The sequence below is a fragment of the Drosophila sulfurigaster genome, chromosome X, assembly GCF_023558435.1.
Source record: "Drosophila sulfurigaster albostrigata strain 15112-1811.04 chromosome X, ASM2355843v2, whole genome shotgun sequence".
In the NCBI taxonomy this organism is placed as follows: domain Eukaryota; kingdom Metazoa; phylum Arthropoda; class Insecta; order Diptera; family Drosophilidae; genus Drosophila; species Drosophila sulfurigaster.
Window position 1 is genome coordinate 29,827,485 of NC_084885.1, and position 27,986 is coordinate 29,855,470.

At 40.1% G+C, this 27,986-nt stretch overlaps 2 protein-coding genes and 1 long non-coding RNA gene across 4 annotated transcripts; 1 reads left to right on the forward strand and 2 right to left on the reverse strand.

The window, feature by feature from the left end:
- Positions 1-997: 997 nt before the first annotated feature.
- On the reverse strand, positions 998-20,482 carry LOC133848111 (uncharacterized). Its single transcript, XR_009895220.1, has 3 exons — positions 20,432-20,482; positions 12,437-12,535; positions 998-1,495 (listed from the first exon to the last, which is right to left on the reverse strand). It is a non-coding gene; the product is annotated as an uncharacterized LOC133848111 (long non-coding RNA).
- On the reverse strand, positions 16,834-19,436 carry LOC133848636 (uncharacterized). Its single transcript, XM_062284275.1, has 2 exons — positions 19,202-19,436; positions 16,834-18,285 (listed from the first exon to the last, which is right to left on the reverse strand). Exon 2 carries the CDS (start codon positions 18,275-18,277, stop codon positions 17,012-17,014), a length of 1,266 nt encoding a protein of 421 aa, XP_062140259.1. The 5' UTR covers positions 18,278-18,285; positions 19,202-19,436; the 3' UTR covers positions 16,834-17,011.
- A 3,304-nt stretch (positions 20,483-23,786) lies between the features above and the next one.
- Positions 23,787-27,427, forward strand: LOC133848854 (uncharacterized). Of its 2 annotated transcripts, none has more exons than XM_062284553.1 (2): positions 23,787-23,803; positions 25,324-27,427. In XM_062284553.1, exon 2 carries the CDS (start codon positions 25,403-25,405, stop codon positions 26,744-26,746), a length of 1,344 nt encoding a protein of 447 aa, XP_062140537.1. In that variant the 5' UTR covers positions 23,787-23,803; positions 25,324-25,402; the 3' UTR covers positions 26,747-27,427. The 2 variants fall into 2 exon arrangements, with proteins under 2 accessions (XP_062140537.1, XP_062140536.1); XM_062284552.1 differs by lacking the exon at positions 23,787-23,803 and adding an exon at positions 24,634-24,699.
- Positions 27,428-27,986: the final 559 nt, after the last annotated feature.

Below are 27,986 nucleotides of genomic sequence, written 5' to 3' on the forward strand. Positions count from 1 at the left end.
CGTGAATTGCCCGGATGTCTTCTTAGGAGCCATTTTGACACTCTCGTCAAGCAATTAAGCTAAAATGCTCTGCTGGAATTCGAGTCATGTGATAAAAGGGATATGAGGCCATGGACAGCGAGTAAGGCTGAGCATAAAGCTGGAAGAAACCGTTGGGCGGAATTAACATAAAAACAGCAAAAAGCAATACCCGAAAACCGCACGCCATTGAGATCAGGATCAGTGCAAGGACGAGGCAAGCAACAAAGGCGAACACATTGCCAAAAAACGAAAAGAAGCAAAAGCGACTGCTGTGAATGTATTGCAAAACAATAAGCAAAACAATAAATCAAAATATGAAATAATAATACGAGGCAGCGCCCGAGGCGAATGGAAGACACACAAGGCACACAAGACTCGCCCAGGACTTCTTGCCTTCAAGGCGACGACGTCGACGACGGCAAAGTCGAAGAACAGCTGTGCAAAGTCCAAGTTGCGGCGCCTCTATTGTCAGAGCCTGAAATTTGAGCAGGCGCAAGGAGCAGCAGGATCAGCATCTTAGCATCTTGCGGTCGCCTCCTGTGCGCAATTTTATTCCTCATCTCCTTGTTGGCAAAAAGTCCTTTGTTTTGCTTGACTGCAGCTTCACTATACATATAGTTATATTTATGTAGTATGCATAAATCTAAATATGTCATAATTCGTTATAATTTCGAGAAAACCGCAAGTAGTTCGCGCCAGGACCTCGCGACCCGCTGCGCGGTTCAAGACATTCAAAATTGACATGGACTTTGGCGAAGGCAACACTCGGGAAGGTGCTGCTCGCTGCTCGGGGTGGTGCAACTGCAACTGCAACTGCAACTTCAACTTTGGAAAAACTAATCCCACAAATTATTACCCTAATATGCTCATATTGTCGCGGCTTAGCGACGTGCTGCCAACTCATTTATCATCTGCGCTGCGCTTGTGCCGCTGGCGAAATTATCAAAAAGTAAATAAATATGAAAATGCACTTTCTCCATATTTGTTTAATTTATTAAAAACCAAAAAAATTCTAGAGTAAACAGAGGGAGGTTGAAGGGAGGTAAAGGTAAAGGCTTTTGCTTTCGCTTTCGCTTTTGTTTGTGCTTTAAAAAAGTCAGCTGCCGTCGAAGCTGTTGTTGTTGTTGTTGTTGCTGACCTTTTAAACCCGCGCGCGGTCAGTCGCATTTGCCAGTAAGTAGATCAGGTTCATTTCACTTCCCTTTCCTCTCTCTCTCGCTGTCTCTGCATTTCCCTTTCCCCTAAACATTTTCATTTCAGTTTTAATTTCCGCAGCAGCCGTTGAATCAGCAGCAGCAGCTTTTGTTTGTTTAGGTAACAAACACATCACATCAGAGATCGCGTCCTTCGTCCTGCGTCCTTTTGTTGTTGGTGGTTCGTGTGCTGACCAAATGTTGAATATACAAATACGTTCGCTCAACGCATTTCAAGTATCAAAAATGACACGTGGATAAACAACGATCTCATCTGTAAGCTACAAAATAGAAAAAAAAAAAACTAAATGAATTGCATATAAATTTCAAATATTCAAATTTTTTAAATAGTACTTTGTGTGAACAGCTTTAAGTGTAACTGCGTAGATAAATTATAGTAAAATAATGTACTGATTGATATTCTTCTCTTTTAGCCTGTTTCTTGTATAACAACAGTTAATGTATCTTGCATTTCTTATTTATAACAACAACTATGCACAGAATTCTGCGTTACTCTTCTCAAATATCATGAACTTTTGTATTCAAAATAAGTCCAAAATGTGAAATTATCTGCAAGTTCATTAACTATCTATTAAATAGGAAAACAGTTTACGAATGACTAAAATATACAAGAAATTATTTCTATGATAAGATACAATTACATCTAATAGATACTTTGGTTAACTTGGCTTATTTATGTATTAGTGGCATTCAAGTATCTCACAGATACATTTTTCGTTCATACTTTTACATACAATTGAAACATTTTCTTTAGCTAGCACATAGCGAAACTTTGCGATGATGTAATGTCTTCTGATTATAAAAGAAAAATAAAGTATTTCTAATAGATACTTTGGTTCCCTGCGCACAAAATTACACAACTTGGCTTATTTATTAATTATTGGCATTCAAGTCTCTTGCAGACACTTTTCTCGTTCATGGACTGAAGCTTTTAGATACAGTTGAATCATTTTGTACAGCTAGCACATAGCAAAACTTCGCGATGATTTAAAGTATTTCTATGATAAGATACAATTACATCTTATAGATACTTTGTATCCATGCGCACAATAGTAGATAAATGAGATTAATTATTCGCAAGTATCTCGCAGATACTTTTATTGATCATGTAGTGGAGCTTTTAGATACCATTAAAACATTCCCTAGCGAAACTTCGCGATACTTTAAAACCCTTCGCTGCCCTTCTCAGTGATTCCCAAGAGGGATGTGAAGGACATTTTGTGAAGGTATTTTGTGTATCCATTAACATGAAAGTTAAATCTTATTAGGCAACTTAGGATTTGAATATGAAAAGCATGCGACACATTCAAATGCATATTTTCGTATTCATATTCATATTCATAATCATAATCATAATCATAACTGTAAGCCCTACCCTGATGCTGTAGGCACACACCCATACAGAAGCAGGACACGACACCCTCAAAGAGTAGAGAGAGGTTGAGAGTTACATGATTTGGATTATAATTTGATATTTAGAGCTGAGAATTAGCATTTAAATTGCCTCATTAACTCAAGTCGATAAATGTTGCACTTTTTTCGATGCAACAGTCAACTGCAGACGTTTACCAACACTGGAAAGCTGCTCTGTGCTCTGTGCATTGGGGATCTGTTGCTCTATATATATATGTAATTTTGTTAATCAAAACAAAAACAGCAAAGCACTGGAGCAGGGGTTAAAGTGTGGTTGTGTGCAGCGCTACCTAGGCGATCCATTGCCACGCCCATCGCAGTGCCGTGTCGATAATTTAGAAATTAAATGTAGCTCGGCAATGCGAACCGAAAGAAAGCGAGTGAGAAGGAAGGAGCTGGAGTCGGAATCGGAGTCGGGAGTTGGAGTAGCGAAATGCCACAAATAACACAAATCAAATCAAATCAAGCAAAAGAAAAGCGAAGCAACGACTTTCCCAAGGCAAAGGGGTAGTGGCAAATCAAGGAACAAAAAATGGGAACTGAGAAGAAAGCAAGCATGGATGGAGGGATGGAGGGAGGGAGGAAGAGAAAACTCTCCCTCAGCGATGCTCACCCCTCAAAAAACAACACCGCATCACAACACACAGAAGGCCAGGACCTTGGTCTAGTTTTCCAAATTATTTTCTTTTTACTTTGCGTTTTTTTTTAATTTTCCAATTTTCTTGATCCTTTTGGCCGTGTTAGTCCTTTCACTAAGCACCACACACACACACACACACACTGCGATTTCATTTTCAATTCGCGTCCTTGATTCTGATTTCGATTTCAATTTCAATTTCATCTTGGTCTTGGGTGTTGTTTCTCATTGTTGTGTTGTTTCTCCTCACGCCACCAAGGTGCTTGGTTGCCTGATTACATGCTTGCATGTCCTTCGTCCGTGTCCTTTCGGTCTATTTTTTTGTTTCGTTTTTGTAGGCTGGGTGTCAAGCATTTGTCCGTCTCCCAGTGTGTATGTTTTTCTATTTTCCTTAGCGTCCTGTCGAGCCTTGTAATTATTTAGTTTACGTTTTTTTTTTTTCCTTACTCCTCTAATTTTTTGTTCTTGTGTGTGTCCTTAAGCCCTACCCCTGAGTACCCCTACTCATTGCTGGCCCCTCAGCCGGCATCTTTTTGGCTCAGTGATTTGGAAACTTTCGATTTTCATGCTTTTTGCTTTAAATCTTGTTAGCTAAGATTGCGAATTAGTCAAGCTAAGGGTAAGCAGATGCTTTAAAACGTTCGAAAAAACTAAAAGAAAGGCTTATAATGATTATCATAATATTCCACAAACAACATTCTATTCATTTTGCTCTCAAAAGTCCCTCGAATTTTTTCGATCAGATATCAATAAAATGTATTAATTGAATTGAATTTCTTCTATTTCGCTCATTCTAATGTTTCGGATATTATATTGAAGGCACTGAGTTGTAAATTTCTATTAACTAGCTTTTAAAGATCCACGTGTAATTTCTGATAAATCTGACACATCAACAATTATCAACTTTGAACTCATTTATTAAGTTTAAGCTAAAGAAATTGCTCTAAAGTACATATTATTCAAATGATTACAATCCTTACTTTTCTTCATAATTTCCCCAAAATTCTTTTCATTTAATTAAGATTCAAAATGCAAACTGTTTTGGTTTTGGTGTATAAACCATATATCAAATAGTCTGGGAACCGCATGAGTTTCCATTTTGCGACAGTTTTCTTGCCGAGTCCTGTGAGACAGCAATTAGTTAATTAAGCGCAACTTGCGAGTGTCCCGCTCAGGACTTATGGGATAAGAAGAAGGAAGAGTCCTTGTGGCGCGGAGTGTGCGCAGTATCGAAAGCCGTATATCACTTGAGAATCGTTTGCATTTGACATTTGTGCAGCATCATCGGGACAATTTGCATATTTAATTGAAGCAAACACAAAAATTGTTTTCTACAATTTTCGGATCTATTTTTTTTTTAATAAAAACATTGAAAATAATCAAGAGAGAGAGAGAGAGAGTCAGCAGCTTTGGTGCCTCAAGGAGCACAACGATCAAGAGACGAGTCGGTGACAAGGACGAAAATGGAAATGCAAGTAGATGTAGATTAAGTTTGGAGTTGGAGAAGTGAAAACCCCGCGGCGTCTGGCAAAGGGTTAAATGCAAATGAAGCCAAAGTGGAAAGCAACGAAGCAACGAAAAAAGCGATCGAAGCATTACCTTGCTTCTTTTTACTTACTCAACATTTTTTGGGTGGAAAAAAGGGCCAAGGAATAGGGAACAGGGAACAGGGAACAGGACATGTTCTCGCTCCCTTTTGATAGATATGTTGTCCCGTTATGGAATTTGCTTCCTTCCTCTCTTTCTACATATCTATCTCGGAACCAACTAACTCACATGGGACAATCATTTCCATTTGCCGCCAACTTGATTTCATTTCTCTTCCCCTTTTCCGAAGCAGTGATGGGAAGTTTCTGGTTCCTCGTCTGATTCCTGGTCATCATCCTGGACTAACGAATGTCCAAACATTGAGACCTTTCTCCACGATCGGTGGTCGTGTATTTAGCTTTTGTTTAGCTTGACCAAAAGGCGAAGGACAACAGACAACAGACAACGGACAACGGACTTCGGACAATGGGCAATGGGCAGCGGACACGCCTTGAGGTTTCCGCTTATGATTTATGCTTAACATTGGTTTCTCATCATATCACGTCAAATCGCAGTGTCAAAACAAACTGCTCAATAGCGCTGAGATGCGAGTTATGAGATACGAGGGTTGGGACTGGACAACAGATAATAACAAGTGAAAGCAATGCTGCGACGCTCAGTTACCCTGTAATATATTCTACGGTAATGTTAATATACACATTCGATATTGAAAGGGTTCTTTGTTTAATGCACTTGTTTTTGTAATACCAAGAAATAAAATAGAGATTGTATAAAACGTAGCGTGCTATTATTCTCCTGATTTATTTAGTCCTGTTGTTGAGTGAGGTTACATGCCTTATGCTTAAAGCATTTCTCATTAAATTTGGAGAATATTTCACAGAGGTGTCAATACGTCTATCTGTCAAACTTCAGAAGTACATCTTGACTATAGTAGCTGTAATTAAGATTTAAAGATTTACCCAAAAGTCAAGAAATAAAATGTATTTACATAAAATATTCCACATACACTATATGATCGAAATTCATTGCATATACTTCAATATCTATTAGTTCCTCAGTTCAATGAGAATACAAGCCTTATGCTTAAAGCATTTGTCATTAAATTTGGAGAATATTTCACAGAGGTGTCAATACGTCTATCTTTCAAACTTCAGAAGTACATCTTGACTATAGTAGCTGTAATTAAGATTTAAAGATTTACCCAAAAGTCAAGAAATAAAATGTATTTACATAAAATATTCGACATACATATTTGTAATTTATTATATCATCGAACTGCATTGCAAATATACTTCAATATCAATTAATCGCTCAGTTCACTAAGGTCGTCAAGTTTAAAATTCCCTTTTGTTAAACTACAGCTACAGGGTAAACAAAAGCAAAAGCAAAACTGACCAAAAAGCGCGTGCCGTGATGCAAATACAAAAACCAACAACAAATAAGACAGGCCAAGGCAAGGAAAACAAAACGTGAGGAAAAACTGGACAGACAGACAGACAGACAGACAGACGGTCATTTTCATTTATGAGTGCAACCCTTTCGGCATTGCAGCAGCAGTTGGTCAGCAGCAGCAGCAGCAGAGGAAAATGCGCCATGGGTAAGCGTGAAAAATGAGGAAAAACATAAAAATCGACGCATTTGATGAGGGTCGATGAGATGTCAACATAAAAGCGGCATGCAGCAAGTGGCAAGTGGCAAGTGGCAGGCAAACTGCTTAGCATAGGGCATCTGCTTCTGCTTCTGCTTCTGCCAGGCAGGTTGATCTTACACTTCATCTTTCCATCTCTCTTTCCCTCTCTCTCTGTCTCTCGCCCGCATCCTTTGGAGTCCTGACAACCACGCGCCATTTATGTAAATATCAGCGGGGCATTCTATGTTAGCACTCGCTAAGCCGCTAAGACAACAGAAAACACCTGCCTTGGGGAAAGGCAATCGATTCGATTAACCATCGACTTTGACTCGAGGCGGCAGGTGCCGCAAGATTGTATTTAAAATATTCGAATAAATTTCGTAGTTATTCGGAATGAGTTGGTTTTACGACTCGTATGCCCCACTATTATTCGTTTACCATCAAAATAGCTTCTGCTTCAACTTCTCAAGCTGTTCGCATGTCTGTCTTTCTGTCCGTCCGTTACTTTTCAAGCGTGCTATTTTCACAGTTGTGTAGCTATCTTGTTAAAATTTGAAGCAGTTGCTGTTAGTACTATATATATTTGAAATCTAAAAGATTTCTTCATATAGAAATCGTAGATTGAAGGTATTAGAAAAAGAAAAGTTTACACATTGCTGACGCTTCACGATGATAACCAAATAGCTACTTTAGATGGTTATTCTGCATTCTTACATTCAAGCAGATGTGATTACTATATTCGTAATAGAAAAGATATTAAAATTGATTAGAATTTTGATTAAAATTCTAATAATAAAAGTTCAAATTTTACTTACTTTATCTTGATGTAATTTGAAGCAGTTGCTGTTAGTGAAATATTTATTTGAAATCTAAAAGATTTCTTCAAGATATCATATTGAAATCTTAGATTAAAGGTATTAGAAAAGAAAAGTAACCATTGCTGACGCTTAACGATGACTTTAAATGGTTATTCTGCATTTTACATTCAAGCAGATGTGATTACTATATTCGTCAGATATTAAAATTGATTGGAATTTTGATTAAAATTCTAGTAATGAAAGTTGAAATTTTGAAATTTGAAGCACTTACTGTTAGTATATATTTGAAATCTAAAAGATTTCTTTTATATACTATATCATATGGAAATCATAGATTGAAAGTATTAGAAAGTATTTGAAGAAGAGATAAGTTTAAAACTTTGCTAACGCTTAACAATGCAAAATCGCCTTGAAATGGACTATTTAATCTGCATATTACATTCTAATTCAATTACTATATTGCAAATTAGACAGAGAGTGGATATAAGAAACCCTGAAGAAAAGATAACATACACTGCAACAATAATTTAAAAATAAGAATAGGTTATTTAATATTTAGAGCTAAGATTGACTTTAGATACTTTTTCTGTTTTATGATAAAATATATACAATCGGAATTTTGTTTGAAATACTAGTAAACTTATGTAAATGAAAGCAAAGATATCTCTATAGTGGACTTTTAGTGGATCTGCTATTCTAATAACTGCATCAGCAAGATCTATGATATATGAGGCCTAAATGATTGTTGACTTAGAGCGAGAAAAGGTGGCAAAAAAAAAAAAAAAACAAAAGAGGAAGCTGATTAATGGCCAGCTTGGGGCGTCGCATGGAAAGAGAGAAAGTGAGAAAATGAGGAAATGAGAAATCACCGTGTTAGATTGCCATGGCAAACAATTTGAATAGTCGGAATCGACTGTCTTTTGGCCTGGGCCGCAATGTAAATGTTGAAATTGTTGCGCCTCCTCAGCGAATGTCCCGTGTCCTGAATCCAGTTCTCTTCGGCAAAACAGGATGGCAAATGGACACAGAGAGGAACTTCGAGAAAAAAAAACTAGGAATAGGAATAGGAAGCAGACATTCAAGGCAGTTAGACAGCCAAACATTGAAGCAAGCAGGCAGGCAGGCAATTAATGCGTCAGTTGCACCGAAGCGGAAAACTGGTTCGCAACGTATTTGGAAATTGAGAAAAACACGACAGTGCAAGCGAAAAAGAGATACAGAGATACAGAGAGAGAGAGAGAGAGCGAAAACTCGAAACTTTGTGCGCTACATTTGAGCATTCGACACAGGCTGGCGGAAGGAAATGAAATGAGCTCCTTGCGCAGGATTAGAAGTCCTGCTGCCAGTTGGCAGGTATTCTCAGTGTTCCATCTGAGAGCAGTGGAAGAGAAATAGAAATAGAGAGAGGGGAGAGAAGAGCAAAGAGCACAGAGCAAGATACAGCTATTGAGATTAGCAGTGGAAAGTATAAAATTTATGTCATATGATTCATCAAATTTCTTGACAAGCATTTCATTTCACAATTCCGCATTCTCAGCATTCAAAAAAGTTTGTAATTTCATCAGTGAAAAGTTAAAGGAAATAAATGAAAAAGTTATCTAAATGATTTCCTTTTAAAATTTAGTTTGTTGCTCACTGTTTGTTTTTTTTGCAAGGCATCTCTTTTCAACTATTTGTTTTTTCTATTTTTATTTCTGTCAGTTTTTACAATTCAGTCTTTAAGTTTGAAAAATTCTTCATACTGAATTTCTAATAATCGCAACTATTTTTGCAATTCCTAAATAGTAGAAATAATGAAAGTATTATAACACTGATCACTAACATTGTTCTTGAAACATTGTCATATTCATAGTACTGAACTTCTAATAAAGACAACTAGTATTTTAATAATAAACTTTAATATTTCTTTTGAGAGATTTTCATATTAAACTTCAAATAAATATAATTCTATTTTTCTTGTTTTAATAATTGCAACTTTTATTCTAGTGACTGAATAGTGAAAATACTAAAAATAATAGAACTCTGATTAAAAAAAAATACAGTGAGATTTTCCATTAAACATTGTAACATTTATATTGTGAAGCAATGTTTGCATACTGAACTTCTAGTAAAGGCAATTAATATTCTTTTGTCTGAATAATGATAATAAATGGTAGTATTTATATTGACAGATTTTTATATTGAACTTCGAACAACAATTATTTTTAGGCCTGAATACTGAACTGATAGAAAATATAGAAGCTGGATATGTCTTTTAATATTTGCAACTATTATTCTAGTGCCTGTATAATGATAATAATTCTCTCATAGCATTGTAATAACTGAATTTCTTAAAAATACAAAATTCTTATTCTTCTGTCTGAACTAATAGAAAATTCAACAGCAGAATATTTCTCATAAGGATCATTTCAGAATTTCCGAATTTCCAAAGTGGACACGTGCCTCTGGTCTCTGGTTTTTTGTTCTTTGGTCCCTTTACGTAATAATACCCTTTCTTGACGATTCGTTTCGGTTTTGGCAAAGCCTTTTGGACTGTGACTATTTGGTCTGCTGCTGTTAATCCTCTCAACTAAGAGCTGCCCCTGCGGGATGTTTACCTGTCTGAGAGATTGAGGAGCTCGAAGGCAACTGTGACAGCTTCCAGGCATTAGCGACACATTTGTTACGCCTTTCCACGCCAGAGGAGAGTGCTAATGCATAGTCCTAGATCCCGATAGCAGCTTATTTACGACTCTCTCTCTCTCTCTCTCTCTCACTCGGGCAGTGTCCATTAGGACACGAGACAGGGGACAGAGCACGGGTTGAGGCTGAAGCTGAAGCGGAGCTAATCCTGCCATTCATGCAGCTTCATTCAGACAGCAAAACTCATTTAGATTAGCATATAGTATTATGTATGCAAAATGCTAAGACTAGACAGGACTCACAGGACTCACAGGACTCGTGGAGGAGTCGGGGCAAGCAATTGGAGCAGACAACGCCTGCAAAACACTTGCACCTGTTGGCCAACAACGATTGACGCGATGATGATGCGATCATCGTTTTCCTTTTCGTTTCGTCCTGATCACAAAAGGGATCCTCACTCACTCACTCACACTTGCTCGCCTTCTCCCTCGCTCGTTGCTATTGATTGCCTATCGGAGGACCAAGTGCCGAGCGATGACTCTAAACAAGAGCAGAGCCCAAAAAAAACAGAAGAAAACAACATTCAACTTAATGAAGACGAAGACAGGTGCTGGAATACAAAAGAATATGTACGATGAACTCGCACAGTGGCCTGAGAACGATAGAGCTACAGTGGTTCCAAATAAATAATAAATAATTGCATAAGCTCACAAAAGGATTCTAATCCTCAGTAATAACAGAAGTAAAAAAGATTTTATGCAATGAAAACCTTTTATAAATAATCACTCCAAGTATTAGATGAGTAAATAAAATTAACGGAATATTTTACAAATGCAAGTTTTAGTTTTTCAATTTTAATATTATTGTATATTAAAATTAAAAATCTATATATTACATTTCGAATTTTCATATAAACCTTTTAAGTAAAAGAGAATTCGTTCTTCTTTTGGAACTTAGGTATAAGAGAATGATAAATGATATATTCAAAAATATAACATATACTACAGATACAGAACATAGAATTTTTGAAATTTTTAACAGCAGCTAAATGATAAAGATATTTTAAACAAGATAACCAGTAAATTGAACAAAAAGCTACCAGTACATAGTCTAAATCTGGGCAACAAAAGATTATATTACATATAGAAATGAAAGAAGGTAAATCTGATAAAGATCGAATAGCTTGAGCAAGAACAATATTTACTCAAGTCAGTTTAATTAAAGAAATTGAAAAACTTCAAGAAGCAAACCGTATTTATGGTAGAAACACGATCGTGTGCGACTGATCAATCAGTCAATCAGCAGTTGCAAAACTACAATCAATGCGATTTATTCTCTTGAAAATCAATTGGATACTTGACAATCTTGGTAATCAAACCAGTTGAAAATCTTGAACTAATCAAAGATATTCTAATCAGAAACAAGATCTTGTGCGACTGATCAATCTGACAATCAGCAATTGCAAAACTATAATCAATGCTACTTGACAATCTTGGTAATAATCTTCTATGTTTAATCAAACCAGTTGAAAAGCTTTAACTAATGAAAGATATTCTAAGCAGAAACATGATTCCGTGCGACTGATCAATCAGCAGTTGTAAAATTAGAGTTAATGCGAATAAATTTGGATAGCAGAAATACGATCATGTGCATTTGATCAATCAGTCAATCAGCATTGCAAAAAGCATTGTAAAAACGACAATCAATGCGATTTATTCGCTTGGAAATTGATTATATGTTACTTGTATCTTTGGCAAGTCCCTGAAGAGTGACAGCTTTTTTTTTTGGGTTGGGGAGTTCTTCTGTTTGTAGTGGACCAGCATAAACGAGACAACCCTCTGGGCAAAGAACAGTTATGCGGTAGTCGGTTAATTAGTCGATCGTCGATTGTCGTTTGTCGTTTGTCGCTGCATACGCTAATTTTCCAAATGATTTTCACGTTTTCGCACATGTTGCGAGTGGGCAATGACAATGAGAAAAGGCATTTGTTAAACCGGCAGCAGATGATGATGCGGGCCAAGGTGCAACTTCCCTACTTCCGATCTGTTCGTGTGTGTGCCATACACACGCCCCGAAGAGGCATTCTCGACATTTTAATGACATCGTTTTGTGTGCGGAGACGAAATCGTCGCGCGTCGCGATTTATGATCGAGCTCATAAAACTCGCATCCCGATCGTAAATCGATGCAGCGAAAATCCTTGAATTGTGTCCTCAAAAAAACTGTTCAACGACTGCCACAACCACATTCAACATTAGCCACAATTTTTACGAGCAGTTTAAGGAAACGTTACGACGACGACTTCAAAAATAATTCAAATTTTGTTTTACGCGCTTTTTGTGACACAATCTTTGTGTGTAAATATTGTGGCTGCATAGGGGAAATCCTCTTTCCCCTTCCCCTTCCCCTTCCCCTTCCCGTTCTTATTTTCCCCACTCAAAATGCAAGTTGCGGGTCGTAAATGTAATGATATGCCATATCATTTATGAGCTGGGCTGAGGCAAACACAATTACACAAATTAAATGAGACTTACCAGGTATTCGCACCCAAAGTGCCTCAAGAGCAAGTGCAGTCCTTTGTTTACGTATATGAAACATTAATGTCCGATCCGATCCCGGATATAAAAGTGAGCCTGTGAAAGAAGACAGAAGAGAACGATGGATAAATAGTAACAATAATGATCGGACAATCTAACAGAACATTAGCTAACAACCTTAGTGAAAAATTAAATTGAAAATAAATGCTAAGCACTTAAAAGAAATGAAATTGAATGTAGAGCATAACTTAAGATCAACAAGTTGTATTAAAGAAGGCTATTCTTTCCATATTTTTGCTATATTCTTTTTGTGAATACGATCCTTATTATAAATATATTCTAAAGGTGAAAATAAAGCACAAAAATATATAAAATAAAAACAAAAGCTTAACACTTGAAAGAAATTAAATTAAGTAAAGAGCATAACTTTAGATCAAAATATTATAATAATCTAAGTGTTTCTTTCCATCTTTCTCCATGTTAATTTTGTGGAAACATTTTAGAAAGGATCTTTTATCAATCTGCACAATACTTATTATTAATCCTAAGTTTTAGAAGTGAAAATAAAGCACAAAAGTAAATAAAACATATTTCGATATCCTAAAGATAACATGTAATCTTCAAGTTCACAGTTCGTTACAAAGTTGTAAGAGCTCAAGTGGCTTCTGAACTGTAGATTGTGGTCTCCTAATGAAGATATCCCAAGCACATTCCATTTATCGCATCTTAAGCAATCTTAAAACAATTTCAACTGGTTTCTTCAACTTAATACAGTTAGAGTTGGTCATTGTATCCCAAAACAAGATCAGAAAAAGAAAACAAATTCAACGGACCTCAGTCTTATCGAGGCAATCAAAAGCCGCAAAGCAAACAACGAATGCCAGAAGTTTGAGGGCAAATTGGCTTAGGCGCTTAAGGCAGCGACCCAGAAACAGGACATCGAATGGAAAGCAATTAAAATCCAGCGAGTGAGGAGTGTGAAAGTGTTGCAGCATCTTGGGAAAGCGGCCCCTTTTTGACCCCTTTTCTTTGCTCTTTGCTGACCGTAGAAAGATTTGACGATTTCAATCTCAATCTCGGATGTCGATCGGTGTAAATGTATCTATTAGTTTGGCATTTGGCATTGTCCGTGTCAAAGTTTGTCGTGCAAACAACATTAACATATTGAATGCCAACCCTTTTGCGCTATCTGTCTTTTATCTTTCAACTCTTTTGCTATGCAAATGCACTTCGATTGCTGCTCAACCCTAAACCGCAAAAGCAAGGACCTTTCCAGGACCATGTGGGTGAAGCGGCTGTCGATCATCAACTGCCGCGATTCGATTGCATTCAATCACGGAGAACAAAACGCAGCGATTGATCCCGATTGATTGTTCGCTCGAGTTGCGGGTGTTTAGAATCTTATTATCTATTTCATTGAATTGCATTTGAATGCAAATGCAAATGCGATTTCGATTGTGATTACGTTTGCTTTTGTGACAAAATGAGAGCAGCAAAAGGACACGAGGACACAGGGACACATTTTCAGAGTTTGGCGCGCAAAAACCCGAAACTCGAAAACTCTCTGGCAAGATGTCCCGAGTCCCGAAAAGCCGACCAAACAATCAAAACCAAAAAAAGAAGAATTCAAAACGAAGGACGAAAAATGCGCACACGTCACATTGATTAATCGTACTCGTCTCTTCAGGTCTTCCTCGCTCTGTCGCTTTGTCTCTGTCGCACACACCCTTGGCCTCTCTTTCACGCTAGGAAATCAGAGCCTTTTGACAAATACAAATAGGTTGGCGAAATGAGGTCCTGCCTAAGGAGCTGCTTCCTTTAAGAACTTATCGCGCACGTCGCATGGGATTAGTGTGAGTCGCCTTTCTCTCTCTCTCTCTCTTCTCTGTCTATTCTCTGTCTATCTCTACCTTTGCTCCATTTATTGACAGTTGCAATTGCTTCCACTTCCACGCTCCCTGACATTGATTGAGTTGCCTTATCTTCCCGCTCGTCTTGATAGCTTCCTTGATGATCCTTATCGTTAGCGTTATGCCATTCATTTGGCCAGCTGCCTTAACCTTTGGCTCTTTGGCTCTCCGCTTAATCCTCCGCTGGGAAATATCGCAAATATCGCAAATAGTTGCAGCACATACAGTTACAGTAGTCGATGCATTTTCCTCTTGCTTCCGGCACTCAACCCATTTGCAACTCTACGCTGCACTCTCCACTTCACTTCACTCTCCACTCCACTCCACCTCACCCCACACTCTCCGCGCACTCCACTCGGCGGCCACTTCAACCAGTTTTTGCCACACACTTGAGAACCTTCCGAGCGTACCTTTAGCTTTGGTGTTCAACTGCATCCACGTGCCCACACAGCCTCCTCAACACACACGCACACACACACTCTGCATACTCACACCCCCACACACACTATATCTCTCCCTCTCCCGGTCACACTCTCTTCTTTTCTTCTTCTTCTCCTTCTCTCCATCTCAGACACACACACACAAAGACTCGTGCGTTGTTGACAGCTGTCCCCTGAGCTCAAAGGTTCTTTTTTTTTGCTTATTTGTGCTACCCTGTGATTGTAAAATCTACAAAATGGGTAGCTTAACACACAGATTCATTGAAATATTTGTCATTAATCTAAGAGAATTCCATTATAATAAATAAATATTTCAGAAGTTTGAAGAGATCAAATTATAACATAGAATTGTGGACCTTAATATTAATAAACATAACTTAATTTAATAAGATATTGTGATGCATCCAAAATAAAAGAGTTGAGAAAAGTCTAAAACCTCTAAACAAAAATTTTTTTAAAAATTGAATTCAAAATAAGTAAGTATGTAAAACTATTTAAGATTGTTGCTGAAAAATATATGTATATAATATATATAATACACAATGTATAAATAAATTCTTGCTGAAATATTTCGTATTATTCTTGCGTTCAATCTAATCTAATCTTTATAAATTATTTAAATCTATATAAATTTATTGCCAAAATATTCGGAATATATATTAGGAAAATCCATAAGGAAATTTGTAAATTCACTTGAGTTTCAGATATACTTTCAAACATTTTGCATAAACTATCATGAGACATCCATTTATAGAACCAATCTCAGCTGTTATTTTACCGACTACAGGGTATCCCATAGAAGTGACTGCTTGACAAACGCTTGCACAATTTTTTGTAGCTAGTTATCCAATTTTTGGCGCAATTGCCGAAAAGGTGTGCCAACAGGCAGACGGACGGACAGACAGACAGACAAAGGGGCAGGCTAACGCCGACGCAGAGGCAGCGACTGCGACTGCGGCACTCAGGAACTTCGGATCCTCGTGCTCTTGTGTGTGACACATTTACAGCTCAAAGAAAATCAGAGCAGAAGACGCCGCAGCAACAAGAATCAGAAGTAAGAGTAGGAGAAGGAGTAGGAGTAGAAGTCGAAGCTGGAGTCGTGGCAGTAGCAATGTGCGAGACTGCAGCTGTCCCGGGGTTTAGTCAATTGAGCGCACAGCAACAATGGACAGCAAACGGCACAGGACAATGACAATGGCAATGGCAATGGCATTTACTTAAAGGCATATTTAATGCACATTTAAGGAGACTGGAGTCAGCAGTAAACGGCAGCCAGAAGCTAACGACCCACGCAACAACCAGAGACCAGCTGTTGGGCTGTCAAACATTTTCCATAGAGCATATTTTGCATAAGTTTTCGGTTACGGCTCGCTGGCCAACAAGCCGCAGTCCAAACAGAAATAAAAAACACCGAAACCGAAACCGAAACTAAAACCGAGAAACCGAGAAACCGTAACCCAAAACATATTCAAATTTATGCAAATGCAGGAACGTTTTGTCCAAAAGGTGAAATACCGCAAGGTAGTAGCAGCTACTACCGACGACTGACGGAATGTTATCCTGCGATTCCTGCGACTTCAGCACAGGTGTGTGATAAATGCCATGTAAACGACAGACAGGATATGCTTTATACACTGGCTGTCGTACTATATGGCTCTGCATATCCTACTTCCTTTTAGGGTGGTTCCCAGCCATCGACCCTCCGGTAGGACCCTTTAACAAAGCAACAAATTTCATTTAGTCAGACCGTGTGTACGTAATTTGTTACCTTTGCACTCTTTTAACTTGGATTTATAACGGTTACAACTGTTTATCTCTACCGACTAATCGGACCAGCGTTTTAACTTAAGAACGATATGTGAACCATAGCAGAAAGCTTTTCCAAAGTCGCTTAAAGTTTCCCAACTTAGCTGAGGGTCTTACAATCTTAGACCATTAAATAAAAGATGCACTTAAAGAGTTTGTTTTCAATAAAATCGAAATAGTATACTTTATTCGGCGAAAAAAAATGGTATTTAAAATTATATCTAAAATTATTTTGGAATGTGAACTTGACGAAGGCAATTAAAATATTCGCTTTTAGCAATAAATTTGCTAATTTAATTAAACAAAATTTCTAGAAAATCTTCTTCAAGTAACAAAATAACAATGTGCCAAAAAAAAAAATGTTTTATAAATTATTTGGACAGCCAAAATATAATAGATTTCCCTCGCGGGAATCCTCATTTCTCCACAAACGCTTCTTCGTGAAAGGAGAAACTCAGCCGACGCTTTGTGACAACTCCAAATGAGTCGAGCTCCTGCTCTGCCTCAAATTCACAATCACTTGTCGAGTTGTGACCGCTGTCGGGACTGATGTGGCGCTGCTTGGAACGGGAACTGCAAGTGCTGGATGTGGATGTGGCATGTGGCAGCTTCTTCTGGGCGGAGCGCGAGGCAGCCGCGAGCAGCTTCTGCGCCGATTGCCTAACGCTCGACGAGATCTTCGTGGTGATCTTCCGCTTGCGTCGCACCACGCGCTGTCTCCTCAGCTGCAGCTGCAGCGAGCGGCGTCCCTGCTTCATTCCCAATCCTGACTGTGGCTGTGGGGAGCACACCTCTCGCTCCTCGTAGCCATCGCCGTCGGGATTGATGCTCGATCGAGCTGGAGCTGGAGGTGATGATTGCCAGTACTCGCGGAGATCGCTGGCTGGATCGAATGCGGGTCGATAGGTGGGCGAGTGGACGACACCAGTGGAGAGGAGACGTTGTTGATGCTGGTGACGATGTCGCAGTCGCTGGCGACATCTAGGACGACCTGCTGCTGCTCCTAATCCAGTTGGTGGCTTACGCGTGCTTTCGAGAATGGCATCGATCATCCGCTCAAGCGTCACGTCGCCCATTTGTGTAGAACTCAAGGTGGGTTCCCCTGAGCATCCCGGAGCATCTCCCGCCTCTGTTGAGACGGAGGGCAAGGGTTGGGGAATGGACTTTTGCTCGAGATAGCGTGGCTTCTCGAAGTAACTGTCGGGGATGCCGATGCCACGCAGGGCGAGCAGAGGTCCTGGAATGATGTTGTTGCTCTGGTTCTCCTGGTTCGTCCTGTAGCTGGGCGAATACTCCGCCTCAAAGGTGGGCAGCGTGGATGCGTAGACTGTTGTTGGCTTCAGCTGAAGCTGGCTGCGGCAGCGTTGCACCTGAGGAGTCGTTGTGGTTGTGATTGTAGTGGTGGTCTGCAGTGGCGACATGTTGATGATGTTGCTGAGATCTCTGAGCAGTGGCGTCCGTGTCGAAGCAGCTGGCAATGGAGTGGAGGTCGAGGTCAGCTCGATGTTCTCCTTGCCCAGGCCAAGCGGGCAGTGACGCTTCGCTTTGACGCGCTGCATCAACAAGGGCGTCGCAGTGGGGGAACGGCATGGGGAGCAGGAGGGAGTGGGGGAAGTGGAAGCAGCATCGGAAGCCTTGTCCAGGTAGGAAGGACGTGGCTGGTTGACAGCCCACTTGAGCATCTTGGCAGCTGCAAACAAAAAGAGGTTAAACTTGTAGCTAGTTAAGGATGAGGATGAGTGGATATGGAAGTGGAAGTGGAAGCGGATCTGGCTAGTTAGGTAGCGAGTAGTGAATCCGTCTAGCGGCTGTCATTGTCTGGCTGACAAAGAAAAAACCAGCTGAACTTGTCTAGGAAACGAGTTTGCTGAGATCCCTGAGATTTTTCGCAAGGATTTCAAATTCGCACTCATCTGGCAACTGAAACTGAAACGAAGGCAGCTGAGAGGCGCCGCAACACGGCGCACAACAATTGAAAGCTCGCGCAACAAAAGCAAAGGCAAAGGCAAAGGCGCGCGCAAAAAAAAATAAAAACGTGAAAAGCTCTAACTGCTGTTTGGATCGTTTCCAGCTGCGTCGTCGTCGCCCTCGTCTCGTATTTTTGGGTGGTTAAAAGTGTTGTTGCTGGCCATTTCAACAAATACATGTGCATATGAATATATATGTATATACGCGAAATATATCGCAAATGGTTTCAAGTGGAAAGTGGAATTGAATTTGCAAATCTCTTGAGCATCTCGAGACCAAAAGCATTTTGCGCATTTTGCCGCCACGTTTCGCTCTCAAGCACACTTCACTTCCACTTCCAGACTCCAGTATCGCAGTGCGCGACTAAAGCCAAAGCCGAAGCTAAGGCCGAAGCTGAGGCCGAAGTGAGGGCAGCCGAAGCGCAAGCGAAACGCGGCGCACGCGCTTCAAATTATACGAAATTTTATGCAATGATTTTTGCATTTCGAAATGGGACTTTTTGGGTTGGGGTGTTTTTGTTTTTTTTAATTAAGTTTCTCACACAGCACACTAACACACTCTCGATACGCTTCCCATGCTTCGTTGACTGTCTGCTTTCAGTTTGTTTTAACTCTTTTTTGCACTTGTCTTATCTTTACCTTTTCTTTTTCTCCTTCTTGATTTATGCAAAAAACAAAAAGAAACTTTGGCTCACATGCACAATATTTTCACGGCAAAGTCAAATAATTTTCGTAATATTCCCAGGCACACGGAACAGCAAAAAAAAATAGCGAAACACAAATTTTGGTGGTAAGCAATGCGCCAAAAAAAAAAAGAATTATATTGCGGAACGTTGGAACGACGACGTGCTGTCAGTTGAGCAGACGCAATGTGACTGATTCTGTGCTGGCACGGCATATTGCGTGCTCAGCTCTGGTTGAGAGCACCAACAACCACCGACGCAAGGAACACGCGCTTTCTCTCGTTCTCACACTCGCTCACTCTCTCTCGCTCTCTCTGCCCTACTGCTGCCTGCTGCTGCTTGTGTTGCTGTGCCGGCATGCAGCGAGAGAGCAAGACAATGTGAGAGCGACCAAATGCAAATCACGATCACGTTGTGTAGTTGAATTGAAACTGCAAGTTGAACTCACGCACTTTAATTGAAATAAACATTGAAAGCAGTTGCCTTCAACCGTTGGCAATCATTTGATTGTAATTATCATCGAGCAGCGCAAGGTTAACATAGTGTTGCCACATGTGCATTCTGAATATGTTAAGCAAGTTATCGTTCGCCTCTGCCACCTCCTCATACTCCCGCCAGAGGGAACGTCGCAGCCAATTCATGCCAAGGAACAATAATGCGCTTGCTGTGATCAGCACTGTGAAAGCGACGTTGGCATCCAAAGAAATCGCTTCACCTTTCCTCGCCAGGTAATATTCCATTGTGGCAAGTAGCACATAACTCTTGAATGCATCCTCAATAGCGTTCATCACCAGGATGGCTGAGATCATCAAGGCCAGCAGAATGAGATCCACTAGATCCACTCCATCTATCCATCTTCTTAAGTCGTTGATCATTTCGAGAGACTAGCAGAATTATTTTCAGCTCTGACTGTTCTCGACTGTTCAATAAAATTACCTTAGCCTACTTAAACATATAATGTATGGAGAAGTTTTTTAAAGTTTAACAACCTGCAATATTATATTAAGCTACTTGTAAACTGGAATAGGAATTAGAATCCTTAAAAGAAATTCTTAATGTCCATTAATACTACATATTTTCATTTTGACCAAACTGGCATATTTGAATATATCTTAGCTGTAACATATGTGCATCTTTCATCTCAAAAAGTTTTCTACTTTAATAGTATAAGAAATGATGTACTTACATAGTTTTATACTCGTTGATGTATAATTTGTTGTATCTCTTAAAAAAGTGTTTTCCTAAAAAACAAACAAAAGGTTCAACGTTTATTAGATTAAGAATTTTTCTAAAAAAAACCTTGTATTAAATAGAAATCTTTTAAAATGTATTTTGTATTTCTATAATTTTGTCAAATTCCTTTATTTTATCCCGTTTAGTTTTTCAATAAATTTCCCTAATAATAATTGTGCATATTTTCGATTCTTGAAAATGTGTTAAGCGATTTGTATAACAAATTCATACAAATGGCCTTCTGATATCTAATTTATATGAAACGCACGCCTTTCTCAAATCAATCACCGAGAATTACGCAAGAAATAAAAGAGAAGAACAAAATGCCGACGCCGACGTTGCCTGAGGGAACTACGAGTTGAGAAAAGTATGAGTTGTATATATGGGGATATGACAGGATATGTGTATGCGTATGATATGAGGGAGACGAAGCGGGACGACGTTTGAGATTCTAAATTATGGCCAAGACGGTAGGAGGAGGGGAGGGGAGGGTGAAGGTAGCACGAGCTCTTAATCCCACACAGCTGTTTCTCGGTTTCTCGGTTTCTCGGGACAGGGAGTACTACAATACTTCTTGGCGCTAGCCGTGTGATTTAAGATTAGCCTACCTCTCGTCCTTTTGCCTACCTTATCTTGATGTCCTTGCTCCCTTTCTCTCTCTCTCTCTCTCTGTCGCCTTGTGTTTGCGTGTGCGAGGAAAAACGCCCGTCAAGGAAAAGTACAAAAAATAAATAAATAATGTAGAAAATGGTAGGAAAAAAAAACGGTAGCAAATCGGAGCGTGAAGTCGGGAGAAAATTGGAAATTGGAAATCGGAGAACATTTTTCGCAATTTTCGTGTATGAGAAATTGCACAATTGTTGGGCAATTTATTAGACGACAACGGCAACGGCAACGAACGGATTCCCTTCAAGGCGTTGCCCATGCCCTAATTTATCTTCCCGGTAACCCCGCTCTTCCTCTACCTCTCCCTCTGCCACTGAGTCTCCTTCTTTCTCTCGCGCCTGGGGCAGGGGCGTTATAGTGACCAATGCGTTAAATTGGCTTTGATTCAATGCCTGACAAGACGACAGATTATTGTAAGGATCCTTGCTACAGCAGCAGCAGCAGCAGCTGCCTCTTGAACAGCGCGCGCGGTCTTCAGGACAATCGGAAGATTCTGAAACCGGACCATTCTTTGACCGTTCTATTGATTTATTTTCAGTTCTGTCACTTTTTTAGATTTATTCATTGCTCCAAATTGCGAGCAACAAAACACAGCTGGACCATTTGTTACGCACAATCTAAGGATCTGCATAGATAGAGAGCAAATTACAAACTCGAGTAGATCTTAAGAAAGCGTTTCAAGTGTGAGAATTGAGAATTTTGTATTACAACTAAAATAAAATGAAACCAATTTACTACGAGCATAAGAAAAACAGTTGAAATAATTAATATTCTCTCTTTCTTATTTAACTTATTTGAATATATTAACAAGTAAGAAAGTTACAGTCGAGTATGCTCGACTGTGAGATACCCGCTACCCATTTTTAATAAAGGCAAAATAATGCGGTATCATTTTCAAAATATACCGAACATACTAAAAAAAATACTAAAAATATACCAAATGGTATGTTTGGTATATCGATATAGTATTCCATTCAAAATATACCATAGACGGCTCAATGTACCAGATTGTCGGCCAAAGCAACTCAGACCCCTAGTAAGTAGGCGTTTTTGCCCATACAAAAGTATTTCTTTAATAACTTCCACAATTTTTATCTGATCGCAACCAAATTTCAGGAATCATAACTACTATAGTATTTATTGTATATACCAAAAATCCGAACTCTAGCTTTAAAATTAAGCTTGTTATTCGATTTTTTTTGATTTGCGGGGGCGGAAGTGGGCGTGGCAAAAATTTGAAACAAACTTGATCTGCGTGCAAGCATAACAAATGCTGTCGAAAAAAAAAATTATAGCTCCATCTCTTATAGTCTCTGAGATCTAGGTGTTCATACGGACGGACGGACAGACGGACAGACGGACATGGCTATATCGTCTCGGCTGTTGACGCTGATCAAGAATATATATACTTTATAGGGTCGGAGATGCCTCCTTCTACCTGTTACATACATTACCTGCCAGCACAATGTCTACCCTATGGGTAGCGGGTATAAATAGTTGAAATAATTAATATTCTTTCTTTCTTATTTAACTAAAATAGATTTATGCTACATCTTGAGAGGGATTAAACTCTCATAATTAAAGTTTTAAACTTATTGAAAGTACAACAATAAAAGAGTTACCAATCTATTAAATTCCGTTTAATTCAACTATTCGGAAATATATATCAAAATATTAGAAATTTAACTAACTAAGCAAAAAACTAACTTATTTATGAACCAACCGAAAAATTCTTTACTTTAATTTCCGAAAAGGACTTCTTTTAAAGCTATTGTAAGTAAATAGCTGACAACTTCTCGTAGACAGGTCGTAAAATACTTGATGAGATAATACTTATAGTATTATATAGTTCTTCAGCTGGGAAATAATAGTTGAATGGAATGGAATCAAGTGTCCACACTCGGTGTGGTCTCCATCCGGAAATAGAAACTGCAAGAAATCCTTTCAATTGATTTCGACCAAAGTACGCAATAAATTCTCGTGCAGGAAGTTTTTGGCAATAAAGTCAACGAAAAGATTTCGACTTGCTCTAACTATATACATAAATATATTGCTATCTCTTTCCAGAGAAATAACTGTTTGCTACACAGCTGTCTTGAGACGCGAGATCCAGATTCAGAAGTCTCATAAATTTGCGCTTAAAAACATTAACTGAATGGAGAGAGAGAGAGAGAGAGAGAGAGAAGGAAATGTTGGCGTCGCAGTTGGCGTTGACGCTGACAGCGACGCAGGAAGTTCGGTGCCCAAGAGCCAAAGTCGACGAAGACGCAGGATGAAGCCGAGCCCTTTCACCAATAAATTGCGAAACAATTGCACAATTTTCCACAACATTTTCTTTTTCTCAGCAGCAGCAGCAGCGACGTCGGCGCTTGTCCCATAAACAATGAGCTAAATTGTACAATGGTCTGTATGTGTGTGTGCGTGTGTGCGTGTGTACGTGTGTGTTGTCCTTTTCTTGGCGAAAATTCGAAGGTGAAAGGAGCCACACGCTGCGAGAAAGGTAATTGAAAATTATGTTTTGTGGCGTAAGCAGCAAAGGAGCAGCTGGCGCAGCTAAGCACACACACATATACACTCATACAGAGCACACACACACACACTGGACTGATATCAAGATAGATGAAACGATACCACAGACGATACCTTCTTTTGCCATACTGTGAGTACTCGCCATTCACCTTGACGCTGACTGACCAACTGCGTGTGAGTTTCCGTTTTTGTTTTTTTTTTTTTTTTTTTTGGGCCAATGTTTTGGGCCCCTGAATGGCAACAATGTAATCTGCTAACATGGTCAAGATAGCATATCTTGTACATCGAGTTGTGCAAAATGTGTGTAAGAGATAGCGGAGAACATCTGTCATATACATATTTTGACAATGGTTATAACAGTTACATTGGTAAAGCTGTTATACTGCCCTAAAGCGATGCCGGCAAAGATCATGAAAATTATCAAATGAAATTAAATGTTATATTGTGATATTTCATTGTCTTTGCTTGGAATATATTTGTATTATTAATTAATTTTGTTTAACTATTACATCAATCAACATTTACTTAAACAGCGCTCATTTTGGTTCTCGTTCTTATAACTGTTTTACTCTACTTGTTACTCCTTTGACAACCAACACACTCCCACACGTACGTATGCAGATTTGCGCTCGCTCTCTTCCTCTCTCTCGATCTCTGCAATGCGGAACTACCTTTTGCATTGAAACACTGTTGCAGTTGCGCACTCAACTTGCTGCTCTCACCTTGACTCTCTAACCACTGTGCTCTCTCTCGTTTTGGGCTCTCTCGTTCTCACCATTCGGCTAACCACGCAACACGTTTATTGCATTAGCAGAGCCGGCGTTCTCAGTGCGCGCAGCTAAGCGAACGCTGTGCTGAGAGTCAAATCAGTCTGCAATTGCTATTCGAACAGAACGCACGTGCCTTGCCTCGCAGCGCATCGAAAATCGCATGAAACAAAAATCAATCGCGTAGTCGGCATTTATTTATTCATTTTTTTTATTGGTGACATACACAAAAAGCAAACCATACAGATCGTGCAAAAAGGTAATTAATGAAAGCAAAAAGTGTTGAATGAAAAACGAAATACAAATCCGAACGGACCTTGGACAAATGCCGCTTTGGAAGCTCAGCATGAGCTTTTGGAATGCCTTGGAATATAACACACTTCTATGCCATGTTGTTTGGCATTCCATCAACATAATTGTGCATATCAAATTCAATGCAATTTCCAACATTTCCCAACACGGGGGTATTTCGCCCAGCAGCCCATTGGGAAGTTAATTGCATGTAAATGGAATGAAAAGGGATGCCAATACTCTCATTCGAAAGCCTACGGCGGCGGGCGGTGTTTCATACTATACAACACAAAAATTGTTGAATTCTTGTTCTGATTTCATTTCTGCCGCTTCGTTGATTTCGTGTGTGTGTATTTTATCCATATATGGATAGAGCAAGAGCCAAAAAGCGCGCCAAAAAATACTCGTCCGGCAACTTAAGGCTGCCAATGAATGCAAACAAAGAGCCAAAAAGCCAAAAGACTAAACGACAAAAGGAATTCGCGAACACACACAGACACACACACACACACACACTCACACACACACACGCACGCACTATTCAACAGCGCGAAACTAACCGAACCACTTTTCTTCCTCCCGCACTTTGCAGACGACACCCACAACGCACTAAAGAGGAACCAACTGAAGCGGGAAAAAAGTGGAATAAACTGTAGAAGCAGACCAAAAAGATGCTCAAGTGGGCTGTCAACCAGCCACGTCCTTCCTACCTGGACAAGGCTTCTGATGCTGCTTCCACTTCCCCCACTCCCTCCTGCTCCCCATGCCGTTCCCCCACTGCGACGCCCTTGTTGATGCAGCGTGTCAAAGCGAAACGTCACTGCCCGCTTGGCCTGGGCAAGGAGAACATCGAGCTGACCTCGACCTCCACTCCATTGCCAGCTGCTTCGACACGGACGCCACTGCTCAGAGATCTGAGCAACATCATCAACATGTCGCCACTGCAGACCACCACTACAATCACAACCACAACGACTCCTCAGGTGCAACGCTGCCGCAGCCAGCTTCAGCTGAAGCCAACAACAGTCTACGCATCCACGCTGCCCACCTTTGAGGCGGAGTATTCGCCCAGCTACAGGACGAACCAGGAGAACCAGGAGAACCAGAGCAACAACATCATTCCAGGACCTCTGCTCGCTCTGCGTGGCATCGGCATCCCCGACAGCTACTTCGAGAAGCCACGCTATCTCGAGCAAAAGTCCATTCCCCAACCCTTGCCCTCCGTCTCAACAGAGGCGGGAGATGCTCCGGGATGCTCAGGGGAACCCACCTTGAGTTCTACACAAATGGGCGACGTGACGCTCGAGCGGATGATCGATGCCATTCTCGAAAGCACGCGTAAGCCACCAACTGGATTAGGAGCAGCAGCAGGTCGTCCTAGATGTCGCCAGCGACTGCGACATCGTCACCAGCATCAACAACGTCTCCTCTCCACTGGTGTCGTCCACTCGCCCACCTATCGACCCGCATTCGATCCAGCCAGCGATCTCCGCGAGTACTGGCAATCATCACCTCCAGCTCCAGCTCGATCGAGCATCAATCCCGATGGCTACGAGGAGCGAGAGGTGTGCTCCCCACAGCCACAGCCACAGTCAGGATTGGGAGTGAAGCAGGGACGCCGCTCGCTGCAGCTGCAGCTGAGGAGACAGCGCGTGGTGCGACGCAAGCGGAAGATCACCACGAAGATCTCGTCGAGCGTTAGGCAATCGGCGCAGAAGCTGCTCGCGGCTGCCTCGCGCTCCGCCCAGAAGAAGCTACCACATGCCGCATCCACATCCAGCACTTGCAGTTCCCGTTCCAAGCAGCGCCACATCAGTCCCGACAGCGGTCACAACTCGACAAGTGATTGTGAATTTGATCTGGAGGAGGAACTGACGCTAGGACGTGGACGTGGATGTGGACTGGGCGATGAGGAGCAGGAGGCAGCCTGCAAGCTGGATGCGATTTGGCTGCACTCGGAGGCGAGGGATGCGACTAAGCGACGTCTAAGTTTCTCGCTCAACGACGACAGCTGATTCCGCATAAATTATACAGTACTTCATATCAGGGTTCATGGATCAACTAATCCCACACGGATCATTTAGATATAATATAATTTTTTTTTTACTTTTTTTTTATAAATTTAAGAGCATTTTTTTTGAGAAATAAAAAACTAAACAATTATATTATGGAAATCGAAATGGAAATGTTTTCAATGGGTTTCTTAATGAGCAGAGTTTCAGAGTTCCTGACTCTTCCTGAGGCATTCCCACAGTACAGCGATTACCTGACTCAAGAATCGTGCAATGGATCGTGGTGTTGCCTTCATAATTTTATGACGACTTTGCTTAAACCACAAAAGACGCGAAGGAACCAGCATTAAATGCAAAACAACCTCTTGAAAGTCCAACGATGCGTGGCGCATGGTCTTCAAGTCTTCAAGTCTTCCACACCGAGCAAAGGAAAATACACGGGCCACACTCCGCACTCCGCACTCCGCACCCCGCTGCAAGAACAAGTCTTTCCCACAGCGTCTGGGTCGTAATGGGCGTTTTTATGCCTTGATAACTCCCAAGAATGCCCAGAAAGAGACCAAGAGAGAGAGAGAGCGAAAGAGAGAGGGAGCGATATCAGCACCTAATTGAGGGGCTTGCGGTTAATATTATGTGGGCCAACCAAGTTTATGGCCAACAGTTGAACGAGCTTATGAAACGAATGCAGGTTTATCAGAAAGAAACTAACTGAGAAAAATGAAAGAACTTGAAAGTAACAAGAAAATATCAGGGAAAAAAAGAAAATAATATTGCAGCAGAGAAGCATAGAATAAAGTTATCCTAACTATATAGAATTTGGAAATATATTCGAAAAATAAAATAAATAATGTGGTACTTACATTTACAAATTGAGCCAAGAAATCTGAGGACAAAAAGAATGATAGACATTAATATATTTATCAATATTTAGATAATATTCTATGTAATATAACTGAAATACATAAAATTTATATGATAATATATATTTAGGCTTAGAAATATTTTTTTGTGCACCAGTAAACACTTCATTAAATACGACTAAAAACCACTTAAAAAATCCTTCATAATTAGAAAGTAATACACGAAATTCAATATTGAATAAAACCTGTAAAGCCTTCAAAATTTCGAATACGTCTCGCAAACCAATTTGCCAGCGAAATGAGCTAAATAAATTGGGTTAAATGAGAGCCTTCAAGTAGTTCCCACAGCTGAGTAAATTAGCATGTTGAGGTAGACGTCCCTC

Bases quoted from the DNA above. Each gene is read 5' to 3' on its own strand.
- LOC133848636 (XM_062284275.1), bottom strand. From the start codon at position 18,277: ATGCTCAAGTGGGCTGTCAACCAGCCACGTCCTTCCTACCTGGACAAG.
- LOC133848854 (XM_062284553.1), top strand. From the start codon at position 25,403: ATGCTCAAGTGGGCTGTCAACCAGCCACGTCCTTCCTACCTGGACAAG.